Source organism: Coturnix japonica, chromosome 15 (assembly GCF_001577835.2).
Source record: "Coturnix japonica isolate 7356 chromosome 15, Coturnix japonica 2.1, whole genome shotgun sequence".
Taxonomy (NCBI): Eukaryota; Metazoa; Chordata; class Aves; order Galliformes; family Phasianidae; genus Coturnix; species Coturnix japonica.
This window is the reverse complement of record NC_029530.1, coordinates 1003878-1024762: the sequence shown is the minus strand read 5'-3', so window position 1 is coordinate 1024762 and position 20885 is coordinate 1003878. Positions and strand designations below refer to the sequence as shown.

Sequence of the window (20885 nt, the reverse complement as noted above, 5' to 3'; positions counted from 1 at the left end):
CCTGCCCTCCGCCCGCCCCGCCCCTGCTCTCCTCTCGCGGTGCTGGGCCGCGTGTGTCCGTGTCCGTTTGTCCGTGTGTCCGTGTGCTGCTGTGCCGTGTCGGTTCGGTTCCGTGTCGGTTCGGTGCCGCCCACAGCCCCGCCCGGCACCCGTACCCCCGGCCCTGCAGCCCCGCTCTCCTCCCCTCCTCTCTCCCCGTTCCCCCTCCCCCGGCCGTGCCGTCCCGTCCCAAGATGGCGGCCGTGCTGCTGCAGCGCTGAGCCCGCCGCTGTCTGTATTGTACCGGGTCGGATCGCACGGTTCGGTGCCGCTGTATTTGAACACCATCATCGCTGCTGATCGTTCCATCCCCGTCTCGCTCCGTGCCCGCTCCGCCCCATCCCGCCATGGACGCGGCCGAGGTTGGCCCCGACGTGTACGGGTACACCCGTGCGGAGCTGTTCACCTCCGAGATCTACAAAGTGGAGATCCAGAACCTGCCCAAGTACATCGGCTTCAACGACGTCAAGAAGTTCCTGGCCAAGTTCGGGCTGAGCCCGCACAAGATCAAGCTGCTGGGCAAACAGACGTTCGCCTTCGTGACGTTCAAGAGCCAGGAGGAGCGGGACGAGGCCGTGCGGGTCCTGCACGGCGCCGCGTGGAAGGGCCGGGCCCTCGGAGTACGGGCGGCCAAGCCCAAAGCCGACCCCATGGCGAGGAAACGGCGGCAGGAGGAGCGGGACGGGACCGGGACGGAGCCGGCAGAGCCCGTCAGCAAACGGATCGCGGACGTGGTGACCCCGCTGTGGGCACTGCCCTACGAGCAGCAGCTGGACGAGAAGCGCCGGGACTGCGAGCAGCTGCTGCAGAAGCTGGCAAAGTAATGGCACCAAGTAATGGCACCAAGTCATGGCACCAAGTCATGGCACCAAGTCATGGCACCAAGTCATGGCACCAAGTCATGGCACCAAGTAACGCCGCCCTCAGCCCGCAGTCGGGCACCTGAGGATGCCAGCACAAAAGGGCCTGTGCAGAGATGGCCCGGTGCCACCGGGATTCCCTTACAAATTATCCCCTCGGTTTTCAAGCTCAGTCTTTGTAGATCGAAGTATTTGTTCCATCATTTCCCTCAATCCCATAGATAAAGTCCCACCTGTGCGCTGGGTACGTTCTTAATCTGGTACATAGAGTTAAAGTTGTACAAAGTGTCATTTCCTGGGGCTGCAGGTCTGGTAACTTGAGAGATCTGTTCCCCTGTTAAAACGTGGGTTTCCTCCAGGAGAAGAGTTTTTCCTCTGGTAACTTGTTATGTCCATTGTGGGCCATGAAAGGATAAGAAAAAGTCTTTTGTAACTGTCAACCTCACTCGTTCCAAACACACACTTTTTAATTGTTGTTTCTGATCCGGGCAGGGAAATTGGAAATACCAACAGAGCGCTGCTGCCCTGGCTGTTCCTGCAGAAGCAGAAGTACAACAGGATGTGCTGCCCTGTGGAGGGAGTGAAGGCCTCACCATTACAGGTAACGGGACGCTCTGGGAGCTCAGCCTTCAAGCAGCCGTCATAAGAGACAGTGAAGCAAGTGAGGGTTTTTCTTCCTCTGTCAGTTAATCACCAGCTGTAGGCATCGTTGCCTTTCATGTAAACAGTGCCTGGAAAAGTTGGCAAGAAGCAGAACAATCTGCCTTTAAATACTGTGCTGTCCCCAGCAGTGTGTTGTAGTTAGTGTAAGTGTGGTGCAGGGAGCGCAGGAGTTTGCTGTTGGAATTGCAGATCCTGTTGGTGCTTTATCACTATGGCCAGTAGCTCCCCTCCACCAAAGTCTGGGACTGTCTGAAATGCCCTGTAGGCGTGTATGAGTATATGAGTATCTGAAATGTACCTGCAGCCACATGAGAGTAGTTCCAGGATGGAACAGTTGACAAGGAGGTGCTGTATAAATCTCTGACGTAACTTTATTTTAAATCTAGACCGAATATCGCAACAAATGCGAGTTCTTGATTGGGATCGGTGTAAATCAAGAAGACAAAACTGTGGGTTGTCGTCTTGGCAAATACAAGGGTGGTACCTGTGCTGTGGTGGAGCCGTTTGATACCATTCACATTCCTGCTGCTGCCAAAAAAGTAGTAAAGGCTTTTCAGGACTACATAAGGTGAGCAAAAGTGAAATGGGGTATCTGTGAAAGTGTTGATGTCCCAGATACTGAAGAGTACTCATAGAATTAACTATGGACAGTTGTAAATTAGCTGCTTGTTTGGCTGAATCCTGCAAGACAACCTTAAAACATTGATTGCTGAGCAACAGGGCTTTCTTATAAGTGATTTGTTTGAAAAGCAGTTAAATCCTCAGCAATTGAAACCCCCAAATAATTGTGAAGATGGGCAGCTCAACTTGCTGTTAAGGTTCTTAAAGTGTTTCATTTTCAGACCATGGTGAGGGGCTGCCTGTGCTCTCTGTCAGTTTGGATGGATTAAAGCGGAGGAGGATTGAGAAGAGCTAAGGGCAGATTGTTTTGCAGGAGGAGACAGGATCTACTTCATCTGTCCTTTTTTCCTTAAGATTTGGAAGTCATTCTTTTCTCTGCAATCAATGTAGCCTCTGCTTTAATATTGTTCATCACTTTACCTGCTGAGCTGCTTTTGTTTCAGTAAACTATTGAATGTTATTCCCTCACAACAGTTCCTTGTTAAATTACTGAGCTGCTGCACATTGCAGGTCAACCCCTTACTCAGTTTACAGCCCAGAAACCTACGAAGGTCACTGGAAGCAGCTCACGGTCCGAACCAGCAGGAACGGCCACATCATGGCAATCGTTTACTTTAATCCTCAGGTATTTGAGATGCACGACACACTGCTTTAAATTACATTAATTTGATTTTCCAAACAGTGCATGTGAAAGAGAAATGGAATAGTTATTTGGTACTACTTTTCTACTTAAAATTATCCAGTACATGTAAATGAGCAATTAATTGACATCAGTAAATTATCTTCTCTATTATATACTGCTTCTGTACAGGTGGCATGTGGTAAATCATTTCTTTTAAGTCACAAAGGTGATTATTCTCCCTCCTTTCCACTGAAACCTTTAGAAATTAAGCAGAGAAGAGCTAGCTGAGCTGAAGGCCGCTCTGGCAAAACACTTCACTGAAGGGACGGGGAAGGAGAGCGGTGTTACCTCCCTGTACTTTGTGGAGGAAGGCCAAAGGTAACGGGACTCAGCTTCGCCCCGGGGAATTTGGGTGGTGGCAGTTTTGTTAACAGTAACATCGGTGGCGCTTCCACACCCTTAGCTCACCTGTTTCTAGTTCCTAAAGGTAACAGCAGCGCTACTAATTAGCCAAACAGTTATTAAGCTTTCCCACAAAACTGAAACCTCCGCGTCCCTGTAGCGGTGCCTGGAGAAAGGCAGATGGCATTCCTGTGGGTGAACCCTCTGACTGGGTAACTGTCACACTGCAGAAGAGTGTGCTGCACCAGATGGCCATTTGCTCTCAACAATCAAGTTCTGCCTCTTTTTAGACCCAACTGCGTATAAATAGAATAAGAATTATAAGAAAAAACGTCCAAGACGACATTCTGTAAAAGAACACGATTGGTGTTGCACACTATAAATTACTATCTGGGATCTATCCAGCAGTATTGCTTTGAAGATGACTCCAGCTTTGGGAAAGATGGCAACAGGTAGACTTATGTGCTTTTTTGTTTGTTTCTCCCCTCCCAGGAAATCCCCCAATCTGGAAGATTTGCCTTTGGAGCACGTGGCTGGCGATAAATACATCTATGAAGAACTTCTTGGCCTGAAGTTTAGAATTTCTCCTCATGCATTTTTCCAAGTAAGGATGATACTGAGCTGCTAAATGAACTACATTTGCATCATTGCCTTCAAAATTGGTTGCTTCCCCATAACAAGATAGCATATACTTAGGAGATGTAACCTTTCTACCTTCATTGTGATTGAATACATTTAAGTATTGTGTTCTGCTGTACAAGCTCAGTAAATGAGCATCAATGTTACTGGTGGGACGTCAAACGTAGCTTCTCCTTTCACTGCTTCAGTATTTTGATACCATTTGTTTCCTGCTGAGTGGCCTTGTACAGAACGTGCAGTAGCAGTTCCATAATCTTTGTAGTTCTTGTTTCCTTCTCCAAGAGGTAATTCTTCCCTCCCAGTGCTTTTAATCCTGAACATGTAGTCTGTGCTGGTGGAACGGAGTTAAGTGCTGAAGCAGAAGGAACATAGAAACCAAAACATTCTATTTCAGAACCAAATTAAACTTTTGTAATGGTGTCATGACTTGGAAGTCAGCCACACATGACATTAAGTTACATATAAATGGGACTTGTTTCTTAGAAATGAGGTTGAAGAAAACCTGCTTTCCTAGAACTCATTCACACACACTTACTGTTATGAAGTCGGCTGGTTTGACATTAATTTCACAGGTAAACACACAGGCTGCAGAAGTTCTGTACGCTGCCATTAGGGAGTGGGCACAGCTGAGCCAAGAAAGCACCGTGCTGGACGTCTGCTGTGGTACCGGAACCATTGGGATTTCCTTGGCTAACGTAAGTAACATCTATCCCTGGATGTGATCTTGTAACAGCCAGATGTTAATCTTTTGTAATGCTTATGACAAAAAGAATACTTGGTGTGTGTATACATATACCCCTAAGAAAATGAACAACCCAGCATAAGTGGAGTTGGGATAAGCGGTATCCATCCCCCAGCTTCTATCTGAAAAAGCCCCCATTGTTTGCCTGGGTTTCTTCTTAAACCTTTCTGGCTGCAAGGCATGAGTTCTCCAGGCTGGTATTGCTCCAAGCTCCTGTTAATTGCTGATGCTGTGAATAACTGCTCCATTTCCGTATTGTGGGCTGATCTTTTCCCCTTCATTCTGTAGAAAGTGAAGAAAGTGATCGGAATTGAACTCTGCCAAGAAGCTGTGCAGGATGCCAAAGCCAATGCCCAAATTAACGGTTAGTTAAGCTAAGAGGCTAAAATCTTTGTTTTCTGTGTCCGTTTTAACTGTATAATCTTTCCTGAAAACAGAATTGAATAATAATCTGCAGGATCAATTTTCCTGGTGACAGTTAGCGTCAATGTTTGGTTTTCTCATAAATAGAACACTTCAGTGCAAATTTGAAACGAAGTCATGGTTACCCTTATAAACAAAGCATTGACAGCAGCCATTTTCTGTGGGCTTTGGCTTTAGCCGAGATAAGGTGCACACAGAAGTTACTGCTGTTTGGACAATTTGATGCACAAGTCATTTGTAAGGCACAGGGCTTGAATATTGACTGTATTGAAACTTGGGAGTATTGAAAGATGTCTTAATTAATAACGTTTATTTACTTTTTTTTATAGAACTGAGTAATGTTGAATTTCATTGTGGGAAGGCTGAAGATATCGTTCCTTCCTTAATTAACGTACTAGCTCCCCAGAACCTGATTACGATTGTAGATCCACCTCGAGCAGGACTGCGTAAGTGCACCTCCTCCTCTGCGTTTTTTGGTGGGGTGCCCAAGAAAATACCAATGGAATAAATGAAGTGGGAGACTGCAGCTGTAACTCAAAGCGGTGCAGTTCCACACCGGTTATGTTGATGATGGAGCATGTGCTGGAACTTTTCACGAGTCTGTTGACACTCGTATCCAGTCTCTTCTTTTCTCTGTCTAGATTCCAAGGTAATCCTTGCAATTAGGAGAGCTGAACAGCTGAAGAAGCTCATCTACGTGTCCTGCAATCCTAGAGCTGCAATGAATAACTTTGTGGAGTGAGTAGTTCTTGTATTAATTAGACTTTGTGAAAGTGGTAAAAACAAAGTCCTTGCTGCTGGGGAGGAGGGCTGAGATTGGCTTTTTATTTTTTAAGTCCTATTCATTGCAGTTTACTTTCCACCTTGACACAAAAGGCGCTGCTTTGGGAGCAACGTATGTACAAGGGTGCTGACAAAGAGTAGTAGTGATAATAGCATAGTAAAATATTAATACAGTTCTTCCTCCATCTTCCCCACCAAGCCTTTGCCGGGCCCCCTCCAACAGAGTCAAAGGAGCCGCCTTCCGACCTGTTAAAGCAATGGCTGTGGATCTCTTCCCTCAGACCAGGCACTGTGAGTTACTGATACTCTTTGAAAGGGTTGAATATGCAAATGGAAGCTCTGCTGAAGCAAAGCCTGACACTGCTCAAGTCACAGCAGAAGGTGATGAGTCAGAGCACGTAGATGGTACCAACCCAGCTGACACTGATGCAAACGAGGCAACTTCTGTATCTGTAGATACAGCATGCAAAGAGAAGGAATCAACGTAACGCCTGGGAGATACTTTCCAGAAACTGCTTCTGTGTCTTAGCTGCTTCAATAGTATTATTGCTGTAAGACCTAGGTAATAAATCTTAACAACAGCGTGGTTGCAAGGCTTCCACTTATTTAATCATAATACTAACCTGAATCAGCCTAATTATATTCTCTTAGGCTAAATCAGGCTTTTCTCAGCCTGCCCAGGGGAAACAGGGATGGGTGAATATTGAGTGGTTTCTAGTTGAGATGGAGCGTTAAGTTGCTGTTTTGTGGTGACATGGAAGTAGCTGACAGCTGGGTGGGATGGTGATGTAACAGGTTGTGCTTAACAACAGCAACTGAAGAATCTTGGTTCTATTTTAAAATACCCCGAAGAAGCAAGGGAGCAATGTTCCTTTTCCTGAATGTGCTTAGGTTACCACAACACTTATCACACTGCAGCACTTTATAATATCAAACTTTATTGCTCAAAACTAATTGTCTGAAAAATACACATGTAGTACTCAAAGACCAAACACAGAGGCTTATATGATTGTGCAGAAAAAAGCAAGCAGAGGCTCAGTGGAAATGAGGCTTTATAGTTGTACCAATTTAGCACTGGCATCAAGCAGCTGCACCCACTACAATTCATACAGCAACCTTTGTTATCTACTGGGGCATTAAGAATGACTTTCTTTCCCCCCGCCTTCCCTTCTCAGATACACATCAGAATACTGGAACTGAACGTTTATTTGGTTAAGAACAGCATGGCTTCTTGCACTTCACCTTTCTTCCTGTGGGAAGTCAGGCAGCTACCACTTCCTGAATTTTGCTCCAGAACCAAAGTACAGGCTAGAGAATTATTAAGATAAATCATGCTTTTAAATACTTGGATGTTAAAAATATATTTGTATGAAGCCTAACAGCAGCGCAGGAACGTGGAAGTTCACATACAATAGTTACGTTTATGCATAATAGTCTCTCCAAACATCTGAGTACCCAACTACTGGGGTCAGTTTTGTTTCTAATAAATACTTAAGAAAAAGCTGAACGACTGGTGTTCAAATAGGTAGCATCTGTCTGGTCACGAGTCACAGTCAGTTCTCCATCAGTACCATTAATGAGCAGAACGCAAACTAACCCTGACAGTCCAGCAACCACACGCTTGAGAAGCACATAATATGCAAAGCAAGAACTGTAACCCCCGGAGGGAACAGGTCTTCAAAATACACTCCATTCCTATAAAAATACCCATCCTCCCTGCTGTGTAGAAGGGATAAAGAACAAACATCAGTGACAAAAGCAGCAGTTGATTTTATGCATTCGTACAATCAAGACCTAAACCTTTACAGCCACTTACCTAGGAAACACACACGTTACAATACAGATTTAGGATACATCTTGAATCACGCTGTAAGTGTTCATGCAGAAGCTGAAGTTAACGCAATGATCTATCCTCTATCAAAGCAGCTCGTGCTTATGTGCAAATGCAAGACTGTTACACTCCAAACAATAGTAAACATTAAAACACAAGAATACTTCACAATGACGATTAACAGCAGTTCAGTTGTTTGTTCCAGCAGTTATTGCGCTATTTTCTGGACGTCTCTCCAGTTAGAGGCTGCAGCAAGGTCTAATACCATCTTCTTTGTCTTTTGTTTAGAATGCATAATATACGTTCTAGGCTTTGGTTCACAATGAGATCTGTGGGTGTTTTAATTAAGGGCAGCGGTCACCTTGTGATGTGATAGTGACAGACTGAGGTAATACAGCAATCCTCGTAAAAGTAACAAAACCAAATCTGTAAGTGAGGCATCGACGGATATTGTGCAGGTGACCTGCAAAGACACGGACATTCTCATTCCAGAACAACGGATCTGTGAGGCTGAATTGTCTGTTACAGTGCTGTCCACACACAGGAATTCTGCTGAAAACGTACAAACCGAAGTAAGACCTACTGCGGTAACACACTGAGGCATAGAAGAGATAAGCCCTGTCGTTATTAAAGAAAGAAATGAGAGACAAACAGCAATCCCTGCTTGTCAGCACTGCACCAGTATTACACACCTTGCAGAGAAAGATGGACATCGGTTAAAGCTACGCTGCTAAAAAAACAAACCAAAGGAAAAGCAGCAGAGGCAGCATTTTGTTTGTTTTTTAAGATAGGCCACTTCTTTAAATCATGGTTTCTGTGCAGTCCTCCAACTACCCGTATCCTGTTAGCACAGGTTTACAGCTCGCGGAACAGAAGCTGAATAGAATCATGAGTAGATTTACCTGCAGAGCTCTGAGAGTGCCATTGGAACAGACAGGCGAGGCTCTAAGGCTCCTGTTTGACCTCAGACATCATAAGCCACATAACAACAGCTTCAGATAAAACCTAAAATCCTTGCAATCCCAAAATAACAGGTGTGATATTAAAAGGAGGTCTGACAATACTGATGCCAATATTGTTAAGATCCAGTAGGCACAATATTCATTATACTGCAGCATTCTACACGTAACACGGTATTAAACAATAAAACAAAGGAAAGAAGCCCCTGAACAATCCAAGAACATTCACTGCTCTTCGCCCCTCCCCATCCCACACTGCTGTCCAGATAAGCACCAGGAGCTGCAGCAATTACTAAACTGACCTCTTCTGCTCCATCAGGAGTGTGAAGTAGAGCAGGACAGCTCTTGCCTAAGTGGCAGAAGCCCTACCCCTGTTCACTTCTATTCTTTAATAGCAATCCAAAGAACCCACAGAAGTGGTTCTAGGATGTACTGCAGTCACCCAGGAAATAACACCAAGGAAGAATCCTGACGCAGCAGTGCGTGCACTGCAGCCAAACTGCATCCTGTGCTGAACATCACCAAGCCTCAGCAGGCACAGCCAGCGCTGCCTGGGCTGTACTTGACAGTAGTTGCCTACCTGTGGTTTTCCTATCCATGCGTACAACCTGTGATGGTCTCACATTCTACTCATTACTGTGTCGTGTTTTGAATCTACATTCTAATTTTCATTGCAGAAGTTACACTTTCTCCTCAAACACTAAAAATGTCACTGAAAAGTAAAAACAAAGCTTAAAAAAAACCTACATTGCTGCAGTTCAGATTTCTCAGGGTTTTTTGAGTCTTTCTTTGCTGTTTTTAAAACTTTTTGATTTTAAGCTGCAAGTTAAGACTGAATTTGTCAGGCCAGCTGTATTCTGACCCCAAAGAAGTGAGAAACTTCTTTTTTGCTGGCAGAAGGGAACGGGGACGTCTTTAAACACCACACTGGCAAAATATTTCCAGCTGCCGGCCATCTTCAGTTACAGTTTGGCTCCACGCTTTGCAAACAGTCTTTCAAATTCCTGTTTTCACTTTAATCCGATAAAGCAGGGCCTCACTGTCCCCTTCCGACTGCCTGTCAGAACATCGGTTCTTTTTTAATTAAACAAAGCACAATTTGGAGTATCCAGCCTGTTGCTCTTAACACTACCAGGTACACTTGTTCTTTTCAAGTAGTATTAAAAAAAAGCCGGCACACTGTGACCTTGAATAACTAAGCCTGGCAGGAGACGAAACAAACAGAAGAAACAGCATTACTGGCCTAATCCTATGGCAATAGGAACATTGCTCATCATTTTCAGGTGTTCGTCACCGAAGTGTCTTATCAGTGCATATTATTGTGTGCTGAAATGCAACTAGATTTAAAACCAAAAGTTTTAGGCATGTTCATACAAGACACGTACATATATTTCTTGTATATATACATATATGTGTGTTTAGGATCAGCTTTAACCTGTACATAGATATTCTGAATTTCATCCTTAAAACGCATCCATTTCAAACAACATGGATGACTTTCAAGGAAAAAGTGCTTGCTTGACCGTGTCCTGTGTGAACATGCCTGTCCTGCGCATCTTCCCCAAGCAGAGATCTCAATGGTCAGACTTTGACATGCACATCGTTATCTCAGAGGTATGAAAAAAAAAAAAGGAAAAAAAAAAAAAGGAAAGTAATATTGCCCTGATGATGCACAAAGAACAATGCATAACTGAAGCAGCTTGGACTTTAAGAGTGAACTTGCATTCTGCAGCAAGCAGATCCAAAATAGTTGTTGGAAATCTGGCTCCTCCGTTTGTGTTATTGCTCCCTACTCGGAAATCCTCCCTTTAGACATCAACAGTGCAGAGCGGTTCGCTGCCAGGCTGAGCAGATTCCACAATCGTCATCTTGGGCTTCTTCCGTGTTTCCTCCTTAGGAAAACAAACACAAAACAGCTTGGAACGAAGCCCGCCTTGTGCTCACAGAAAGAACATCACAGTGAGAAAATCACAGTGAGAAAATAACTGCACAACCACAGCCAAATCGGTGTCAGTCTCTTTGAAGGTTAATTGGTTCTAACATCAAATGTCAATTGACCAAAGCAAAATTAAGTAATAAATCCACTTAAAAGGGAGGACAAAAATCCCTCTCAAAGCAGTTCTACTGAAAAACAAGTTCTGAACAACTCCTCCTACGAGATACTGCAGGAAACAAGCACAGACTACAATTAGTGAGCCTTGTTTGTAAACCACGTACCACAGAAGAGAAACAAAGTCCATCAGGAGCAGCAGATACTCACTCTTTCTTGTGCCAGTTTCTTCATTTCTTCCTGCAGCTTGTTCAGGATGTGCAGATTTGGCTTGTTCTTTTTGGCATACTGCTGGAGCTCAATCACACTTTTATCAGAGGTCTCCTGTTGAACAAGACCATAGGCAACAACACACGAGCTGTTATGGTTTAGAAATACACACACACAAGAAGTTCTCTCTGACAGCAACATTTCCTTAAGTAATAAGACAGATGCACATGAGCTAGTTTCACATTACATAGGTGGGATGGTTTCTGTCTGGCAAATACAAGATTAACAGAAGTGCCAATGAAAGCATCACACTGGCAAGAGCAAAGTGTGAGAATCACCAGTTCAGAAGAACTGAGATTTGCTCACCAAACGCACACTGCCCTGCGCACAACGGAGAGAAAAAGATGATGCTGAGATGGATGCCACCACAGGTTTTTTTCTTATCACATTAAAAACCAATAACGAGACACAGAAAAATACAGTCACAATGTAGATCACAATTAAAGGAAATCATCTTTACCTGTTTGACCATCTTGCTACTCTCTCTACCATACATACGCAAAAGAGAGCCCCAGTTCTTCACGTGTGGATGCAGAAGCTGCAGGATTTTCTGTGATGCCAGTTGTTTGCCCACTCGTTTATTTTTGCCTGTAAAAATAACCATGAAAACGTCACAGCTGTACTTTGCACAGTTGGACACCAAGCTGACTTGTGCTATTCAAAGCTGAGACAACAGAAAAGAGTAGAGTAAGAATAAAACAAGTTAAGTAACTGAACAAACACCTGCAAAATGGATAACAGAGGACAGGAAGAAAAGGAAGATATCAGAGGTCACACTAAGTGCTGTACTTACACCAGCCTCGCACTGTGTGCTTGCCACAAGTCATGACATATTCACTCTTCTGATTTTTACCAGGAATCACTTCAAATTTTATGGATGTGTCACCCATTCCGTGGTTTCTTGAGCACAATGAATAAATAAACCAACATCACATGCTAAGTACAATTGCAAATAAACAAATAATAACAGTTGTTTTTGTCAGTAACTGCTGCAGAGTCAGATGCAGCGATAATAAATTTTAGGACATCGGTTAATAGGGAGTTATTTCTTAGATCAGTGACTTGAATTGAATGAGAACGGCCCCACATAAAGGAAAAACAATTCTATGCCTCACGATTATATCCTAAGCTGAGAATTTTCTTCAGAAAGCAAACCCACAAGATATTAGTTAATGAAAGACTCGCTATGAACCAGTTCAGTCCACGCCACCTCTTACAGGCAGCGAGTGCAGTAGGCTCAGGCAGCCTGCAAGTGTCCTTCAGTTACTGAGGAACACTGGGCAGCAGCATGCAGCAAACCCTGTGCCCTGACTGAGACGTGCACAAAACAGAACCCGCATGCTGCAGCCTTACCTTTTAAGGCACTCATGGAGAATCTGATATGGAGACAAGAGCCCAGCTTTGCTGGTCAGTTCATATACCCGTGAGTCCTCAATACTGATATGGTTAAAATACTACAAAGAAATTGAAGAGAGATATAAAAGTTTTTGTGCAAATCTAACTCAAATACTGTTCTAAACGGTCATCTCTCCTGCGTAACATTAAACACTGTTACTCTGCACCAAAAAGTATTCTTAAGTGAAAAAAAGTCTTTATCAAAATCATTAAAATTGCCATCCAACTGAGAAAACGGGGCTGGGGACTTTTAGTAATTTTTTCCACACTGGAAACATGATTATTTAAAAACTGAGACTGCAGTAACCACAGCCATGGGGCAAGAGGTCGGTACCTCAAGTTCTTCACTGTCTTTGGGCTTCTCTTCAGAGGTTTGCTTAACAAAGTCAGGAATAAGGATTTCCAGTGTAGCTCGAGCTGCAGAAAATGATTTAATGTCGCAATTAGCTTTATTTTAAATGACAACTGAAAACAGTAGCAGAACACTTCACAACTATTAAACTGCACTAAGAAACTGCTTCTTGAAATGCTTATAGAAGCATTGTCAAATCAAGCAATGTCCCCATCCTTCCAGCTCTAAGGGTTCTATGATTCTAAGTATAAAGTTAGAAAAAGCTCAGCACATACACACTGGTGAGATAACTGGAAGCAGATGGTTTTTTACAGCTTATCAGCACAGATCAGAAATCAACTTCAAGCTTCCTCCTGCTTTTCTGTCCCAGTACAGGTGGGAGCTCTCTACAGCAGTACTTTTAATAAGACTACATGGTGCATGTTTTGTAAATGATGAACAAAATTATTCCTACTTACTATTGCAAATACAGTCATCTTCAAAACAGAAAGGAAAACAGAACAATTAAGAAGGGAAGAAACATTACCAGCTTTATTCTTGGCAAGCTTTTTGCTGCTGGCAGTTCCTGCCCCGTAAGTTACTCCATCAATAATCACGGAGGCTCCAAAAGGCTCACTTGGGTTCTCTGAAAATGGAGAGGAGAAAAGGAAACCTTTCCAGCAGTCCCCATGTATAACAGTCACATACAGAAAACAAACATCGCTATTATCAGTATTTGCTTTCCTCATTGCAGCTTCAAGTAAGGTGGATATTGAGTGCTCTTCAGACAGACTGACTACTCCAGCACACAAAGTCCTAATGGTCTCCACTAACACACACTTCCCACCACATGCACTTCATTCTTCCAAGTAGAGAATTTCTCCATTTTAAGAGATTGTTTAAGATCCGACAGAATTCAAACATTAATTCCAAAGGCTTTTTCCTTCACTACGACAGTGCAAATACAATATGCCAATGTTAAAAACTGTGCTCCATTTGAAACCAGGACAGACTTACCACATTCAAAGAAATTGTAAACAGGGCGAACCTTTAGGACTCGTTGCATATATTCATGTAGTATGCAAACTTCAGATTTCCCATTGGGATTAATGACAAATTCTACAAAAAAGAGAAGATGGCAGCTAGTTTTGGTCTTAGAGAGAAAACTGCTATGAAAAACGAAGTATTTAGTGGCAAAATGCAAGGAAGAATTGCTGCTCAAATTACAAGCGATGCGTTTTAAGGCTGCCTGCAGTAATTAACGCACATCGTGTCCCACTCATCGACGTGTTTCAAGAACAGAAGCAAGAGCTCTCACTTTGAGCTCATCATTAATTTCAACTGACAAAACACTTCACTTTTACACCTGGTTCCTCACTTGACAGTTTAGAAAACTGACTCCAGCAGATCACCTTCTAAGGACCCTTCTGTACCACCTTTTACAATTTCTATTAACCAGCTTATATCCAGTTTTCACTAACAGGCATAGAAAGAAGCTGGTTTTATAACATAAGGGTGAACTATTAAGTATGTACAGAATACCTCAAAAACACAAGCTTTGGAAACAAAGCAAAAACCCACTAAAGCAATTAATGAACAATCACTGTTTGAAATTCAGCCACAACTTTCACATAGGAGGAAATGGTCAATTAATAAAATAAGTTTAATCTCTCAGTACATGAACTAACCTTTCTTTGTAGGTGCATCTTGCACAGACAAGGTAATGAGTTTCTGGTTGGCAGGCAGAATAGGCCGCTCAGACTCCGCCTGCTTTCGCTTCATCTCACGATTGAACTGCCGTCTCTCAGCCCAGGTTCTGAATTTTTTTACAGTAACTTGTTCAAAGTCAAAACGTTTCTCAAGGTAGCGTCTAAAATCTTCCAGATCTAAGAAGCAAGCAGGTTACTATAGCTGACTATACAGCAAAAATACTTCATGCAAAAAGACGCACAAAGAATACACGGCAATAACAGCTCAGATTGATAGAACTGATTCTTAGACTGATATTCAACTTTACTGGATGAAATACCCCAAATTTCCCACATTCCTGTGTGTAAAGTTTGCACATCAACTCCCAGATGACTCCAGCAGGAGTTCCTAGTCTATGTTTCCCTTCCCGTTACAATCAAAACTCATGTTTAAAGCTGGTTCTATTTTTTCAGATCTCTGCATAAGAAAAAATAGCGCAGAAAGACAACTTACCAAATGATCCCAGGCAGGGGATGACTCAGCTGTCACGCCAGGAATAACAGAAAAACATAACAAATGCCACTAACCCAGCTCCAGCCAAGAGAAAAGTCCCTGTCCCCATACCTACCTACAGATTCATCTTTACATACTTCAACTTTGGCCTTAACTTGTCCTAAGGCTCCTTGTGCCGCATCTCCCCCTGAGGTGTCTTTTTCATCTAAAGGCCCAGAATCAGCAGCAGTGGAATCTGGTTCTTCTGTTTGGCAGTCCAGTTCTGAAGATTTATCTACGTGCTTTATGGGTGATACTTCCCCATTTGGGGTTATGTCATTATTTTGTTCCCTTTCCTCATTTTCCTTCATTTTTTTATAATGCAAGCAGGGAATGCTACTAAGGGGAGGATCATGTTTCTGCAAATATAAAATAACACAGTTTCAGTACCTCGAGGTGACAAAAAGCAAATCCAAAACTCACAAGATGTAGTCCAGATGGAACCTATAGATCTTAAGTTGCTCTTTGGTTAACAATTTTACCCTCTTCAAACCTTAGCGTGTTCATTAGTATGACAACCTGGCACTGTGTTAACACTGACAGTAACCTCCACAGTGTGTTTCCCATTTTAAGTCTGAACTATATTCTGACTGATTACAGGCAAACATTATATGCTTTCATAAAATCCCCCGAGCCCTCTTGGGGTCTAAGTCCACAATATTAAACTCAGTCTCTACAGATTCCTTTGGTTTATGAATGTCACACATCTACTTCTGTAAATGTGGACCATGAACTCAGGCTGGTTTATGGCTACAACTAAACAGTCTGAATGTATTTCATGTTGGAATCAAATTAATGTTTTGCAGCCATATTCTAGAAAAAGAAGGCACAAAACAAGTCCACCTCATTTACATTAACTGCCCAAACTAATTATCAGCAGTTAACAAAGCACTGTAAAATAAATAAATAAATAAAAATGATATCATACTTCAAAAATGGAGTAGTTTATTTCTCAAGTACTGTAACAGTCCTGCTCAAGAACAAAATATTCAACCATTCAAAGGAAGAGATCTCATTTTTAAATATCAGTACAGAAATAATTGACAGTATTTACCCTTATGCTTCCTGTTCCCAAGAAATAAGGTCTAGACCAGGTAACAACCCTAGATTCTCTGTGCAGATATACAGGAATGCCTGAGTTATGGAATGTCATGATCCATCCATCTGGTAAAGGTTCTGTAGGAGGGCGGCCACGACCTTTAAAGCAAAGAACAGCTTTAGATCTGGAATAGTCATTATTCAAAAGACACTGAATTGTGGCCTATTCCCAAACTGCAAATCACCACGCATTGTTTGTATCCAGGTCATCTGCAGTGCTGTCTTCCACCTTTCTCAGACAGACAAGCAAGGGATAGGTGGTCACTGATTCCTTTGTTTTGCACAGCTGGTTAAGATTTCTTGTGATTTCAGTCTCTCGCTGCTCTATCTCAGTGTGGCTTTTTCTCTGATAGAAAGTCTGACAGACTTTAAGAAGCAGTTTGAAATAAAACTTCCCATTATATTTTTCAACAGGAATACAATACCACTCAGTCACAATCACTCCTTCCTACATCAGACATCAACAAAATAGACTCCTTTTAGCTGAGATCCTGCAGTGATCCCATGTTCGTATAAAGCTTTGGAGGAAAGAAGTTTGGTTTCTTACTTCAGAGCAAAACATTTGACAGCTTTGGTCTTCAAGAACAGGTTTCAGGCTTGATTCTGACATAAACTGTTTGCAGCTATACTCTTGTGGACCAGGTGGCATCCTCAACTCTTTACTACTACTCGTTCATATCACACTATGAACACCTTGATAAATGCAAGTCACGGGCTTCAGTAATAGTTTGCCTGGTATTGCAAGCATTAAGACTTCACATATACATTTCAACCAAAGAAGTGATTTAATGGAAGTAGGAAGAAATCCACAACCAGCCTTCACCTATTTCACAGCAACAGAGAGAAAAACCAGACCCTTGTTCTCCTACCTGCCACTGAGGTAAAAGTCTTCCTTGTTTTTCACATATCCATGCAACAGAACATTTTCATCACATACAACAGATGAAGACCAAAAGCACTCCCAAACATCACCTTCAGCGCTTAGCAGTATGAAAAAAAAACAGATCTGATACAAAGAAGCCTTCAAACAAGATTCTGTATCACATCCACTATTGGACCAAAACTGCTACCCAAACCACACACAGATTTTCATTCAACATACCGACACAGCACAGAGGTTTATAAATACTTCACAAACGTTCACTTACTTTTAAGAACAGTTTTAATTTTGGTCATCATTGGCTGCACACTTGTTTCTCCATCAGACTGGTGATCACTTTCACCACCGTATTTCTCATTTTCTACTCTCCTTGTTTTGGGTGCACGAAGACCCTCTTCCAGCAGAGCATCCACATCATTATCAAAGTCATCCTGAAAGAGATGGCATCAGATACTATCCTCCTGGGGTCTGTTAACTTCCCTTTCCCCTTGGAAAGAAAAAGTATACATTATCTCTATGTAATTCCACAGAGAGGAACTAGAAATGTCCAATGATCCCAGTAAAACGACTGAAAAACAAGAAAGTTTTTGTAAGTGAGCACTGGCATTTTTCACCATGAAGTGAGCTTTATTGTGTAAGAAGCCTTTTTCCATGTTATTTTTAAACTAAATTATAGAAGACACCACACAACTCAGAAGATCCACCAAGAGAATCAAGAAAGCTTTCAGCCAAAGTCCATCTTTAAAAACTGCATTTTTAACTCCAGCACTGCACACTTCTAAAAGAGGNTTGGCATGTCTTTTCTAACTACTTGGAATCCTCCTGCCCACCAAGAATCTCACTCTTTACTTACCTCATATGAGTAATTCATGGTTTCTTCATCCACTTTATCCCTTTGAACGATTGCTTTAGATGTGAACCCTCCTCCTTCTTCATCTATTTCCATCAAGTTGTCGGTAAAGTCTTCTAGCTCATCCAGAACTGCATATTCCACTCTTTTTTCCTGATCAACATCATTCTCATCATCCTTCTTGTCATCATTTTCACCCCCTATACCTACAGCTTTACCATTACTACCACCAAAAGGACAGACATGCAAATCCCCATTGACATTATTAATACCAAAATCTGCATCTGCCTTATAATCCTGCTCGATTCCAGTGTAAAGAACTTTCCTATCTTTGCTTTTGCAGCTTTCTGTAAAGCTAACGCTGATCTTTACATCTTTAAGTAACTTAAGATCTGGGGTGAACTTTCGAACTGAAGGTGCATGACGAGCAGTTCTTGGGCTTTGGTCACTATTGTTAGGGTCTATAATAAGACGACTTTTGTAGCAGGCAGATCCCTTTGTGAGCAGCTGTGTTCTGCAGATACTGTGCGTGTCCCCAGCAGGGGTATCTGACTGTCCATCACCACCAGAGCCAACGTCCATTACCTCTGCGTCACTGGACGTTTGCAGGGGAGGTGGTGGAGGCTGTTCATTAGGCGGCAGAGGTGGGGGACAAGTGTGATTCTCCATATTCATTTCTCTTGCAGGTTCTTTAGGGAGGGGTGGTACATTTTCGTATTTCTCCATTTTTTAAACTGTAAAACTACTGTTTTAAGAAACCACAATGCTTTCAATATATGTTTTATCTATATTCCTAACATGCATAAGTCCATCAAGACTGGGTTATCATGTCCTATTCAATATGCAACACTGATGATTCAGTTAAGCTGACTACATTGTTCTTTTCATTAATGTAGACAGCTTTCAGAATCACTGTCTCAATTATTGGAAATCACAATGCATTCAGCTTAAATAGCTGAGGACTAAGACTGCATCTTCACTGGACAAGCAGGGCTCCTTTTCTTCTCTCAATCTACAAGAAAAAAAAAACGTATGTCACAGAAGAAAAATGGAAAATGGTATCCCAGGCAAAAAGAAAATAAGTTATTCCTTCCCATAATAACAGAACCAACATTTCAAGGAGAAAAAACATTTTTCAGTCAAAACAATAGGCATTGTCTCAGTACTGTTTTGAATGAGACTGAGGTCAGGCTGTTGTTACAGCTTTTTGGTCTGTATGTTGCTAGCACGTAATTACCTGCTTCATTAATTGACTATCCCTGCTTATTTAGCTATCAGGATACTAAGCACAGGGATTTAGGGACGCTCTTCTATTACTTAAAATAACCTGGTATTCAAACAATACTTACCCACACTGCAGACAGGGAGCTTACACATGCAATACTGGCATGCTTTTAACATCTCTGGCTCTTGAGAACAAGTGTCCTTTTGAAACTTACAGGTGTGTCTATATCTCACTGGAGGTTTTAACAGGAATTAGTCTGCTAAAAACTCATGCAGAAAGTATCTAGATTGCCAGATATTAAACATTCGATCCTACATTCCATGCCTGCCCAGACAGAACAAACTTCAGCAGCAAAGTTCAAATGCAGCTGGGAACCAAACTAACAAGACTGATTGAAACTCCACATGGTACAGATTGCACCTACCTGAAGCTGGAAGAACACAAAGCATACATGAGCTCATACTCTAATGCAGGGATTTGCCAATAAGAGTTTTGCTGAGGCTGCTTCTTTTTTGGAAGGGTAGGAGAGTAATAGACTCAAAACTGTGATACATTTAGAACATCGAGCTTGACATGTAGCAGGATTACTGAGGAAAAAGACTGTTTTGATGAAAGCTCTAAAATAATCCCATCTTCCTTGATCTAGATACATCTGTCTCAATAGACATTACCTTCTGCACTGAAAAATAGCTCATCCACCACTAAGACAAACAATTCTATACATTTAGAATCATAGATTTAAATGCATTCCATTCTAAAAGATACAATCATTACAGGAGTGATCAATTCCTAATTGAGCTACCACATCCAACCATTCCATTTCAGAGCTACCAGGACTACATCAATTGGGAAAGGTGCCATCAGAAACAGCAGAGTGGGTGCTGCTTTGATAGCTTGTGTATGCACAGGAAAACAGCACAATTAGCAGCTACATTGTTACCCTCTAATAAAAGCAATCCTGGTGGTAATCAGAAGACGCTGCTCGGAAGAAGCAAAGCGCTGTGTACAGCCACAATTAGAAACGGGAATAATTATGTTTGATCACCAAAACAGAAAGAAGAGCACCGCTCATAAAGGAAAAGTCTTAGACCCGGCCACAGCGCCCCTATGGAACAGGGGGCACCGAAGGGATGCGATGCGTTCAGCCCTTTAGCAGGGCGGCATTAGGGGCCATCCCCTGTGCTGCACGCTGCCCATAGACATGAACGGGAAGTTAAAGAAAAGCGGGGTGTAAAACAGAACGGCTGGTTACCGCAGGAGGGGACGGAGCGAAGAATGAAGTTTAGAAGTTTTGTAAGAGAAGCGAATGAGGGGAACTCAAAGCAAACCGTACCGGCGCTGCATTGCGGGCAGCCGGAGCGGCAGGGCCGCGTTCCCCCAGCCGTGATGGCGCCGTCCGGCCGCGCTGCCCCGACCCGCCGCCCACAACCCCCCGATGCGGCCGGGCGCGCAGCACGTGCAGCACAAAGGCCGCTGGGCCCGGCCCTGCACAGCCGGTAACACACGGCGCTGCCTCATCCCGCCGCTCCGAGCTGCCGGGCAGCGAACACCGACACGAGGCCGAGGGGGCGCCTGGAGGCGACGGCCAACCGAAAGGACGGAGCGACGGGCCGGGCCGCGGCCTGCAGGGACCCAAGGGTTCCATACAGCCCGGCAGGCTCCTGTACCACCTCCCCCTTCCCCGCGAGGCCGGCACCCACCTGGGCCATGCCCGTTGTCCCGGCCGCTCCTCCCCGCGGGCTGCTGGTCCCGGAGCTGTCCCGCTCAGCACAGCCGCCCCCCGCTCACAGCCGCCATCGCCGCCATCTTTAAACTCCTGCTCCCAGCGGTTCCGAGAAGGCGGGACTCTCCCCTCCGCCAGCCAATGGCGTCTCCCGTCTCATGCGTCTCGAATTTAAAATCCCGGTTACCATTGACGGATTGGCGAACACGTTAAATAATTCAGCCAATAACAACGCGAG

General features: G+C 43.3%; 2 protein-coding genes across 2 annotated transcripts; one reads left to right on the top strand and one right to left on the bottom strand.

Annotated features, from left to right (window-relative positions):
• Positions 1 to 89: 89 nt before the first annotated feature.
• On the top strand, positions 90 to 6380 carry TRMT2A (tRNA methyltransferase 2 homolog A). The gene is made up of 11 exons (XM_015877586.2): positions 90 to 859; positions 1392 to 1500; positions 1949 to 2130; positions 2694 to 2808; positions 3068 to 3183; positions 3700 to 3811; positions 4419 to 4541; positions 4877 to 4952; positions 5341 to 5457; positions 5653 to 5749; positions 5994 to 6380. The coding sequence occupies exons 1-11, from the start codon at positions 387 to 389 to the stop codon at positions 6280 to 6282; spliced, it is 1809 nt and encodes a 602-aa protein (XP_015733072.1). The 5' UTR covers positions 90 to 386; the 3' UTR covers positions 6283 to 6380.
• Positions 6381 to 6712: 332 nt separating this feature from the next.
• On the bottom strand, positions 6713 to 20767 carry DGCR8 (DGCR8 microprocessor complex subunit). Its single transcript, XM_015877585.2, has 14 exons — positions 20625 to 20767; positions 17703 to 18711; positions 17118 to 17280; positions 15926 to 16068; positions 14948 to 15230; positions 14319 to 14516; positions 13648 to 13749; positions 13178 to 13276; positions 12634 to 12716; positions 12258 to 12358; positions 11698 to 11804; positions 11365 to 11492; positions 10845 to 10958; positions 6713 to 10476 (listed from the first exon to the last, which is right to left on the bottom strand). The coding sequence occupies exons 2-14, from the start codon at positions 18423 to 18425 to the stop codon at positions 10393 to 10395; spliced, it is 2328 nt and encodes a 775-aa protein (XP_015733071.1). The 5' UTR covers positions 18426 to 18711; positions 20625 to 20767; the 3' UTR covers positions 6713 to 10392.
• Positions 20768 to 20885: the final 118 nt, after the last annotated feature.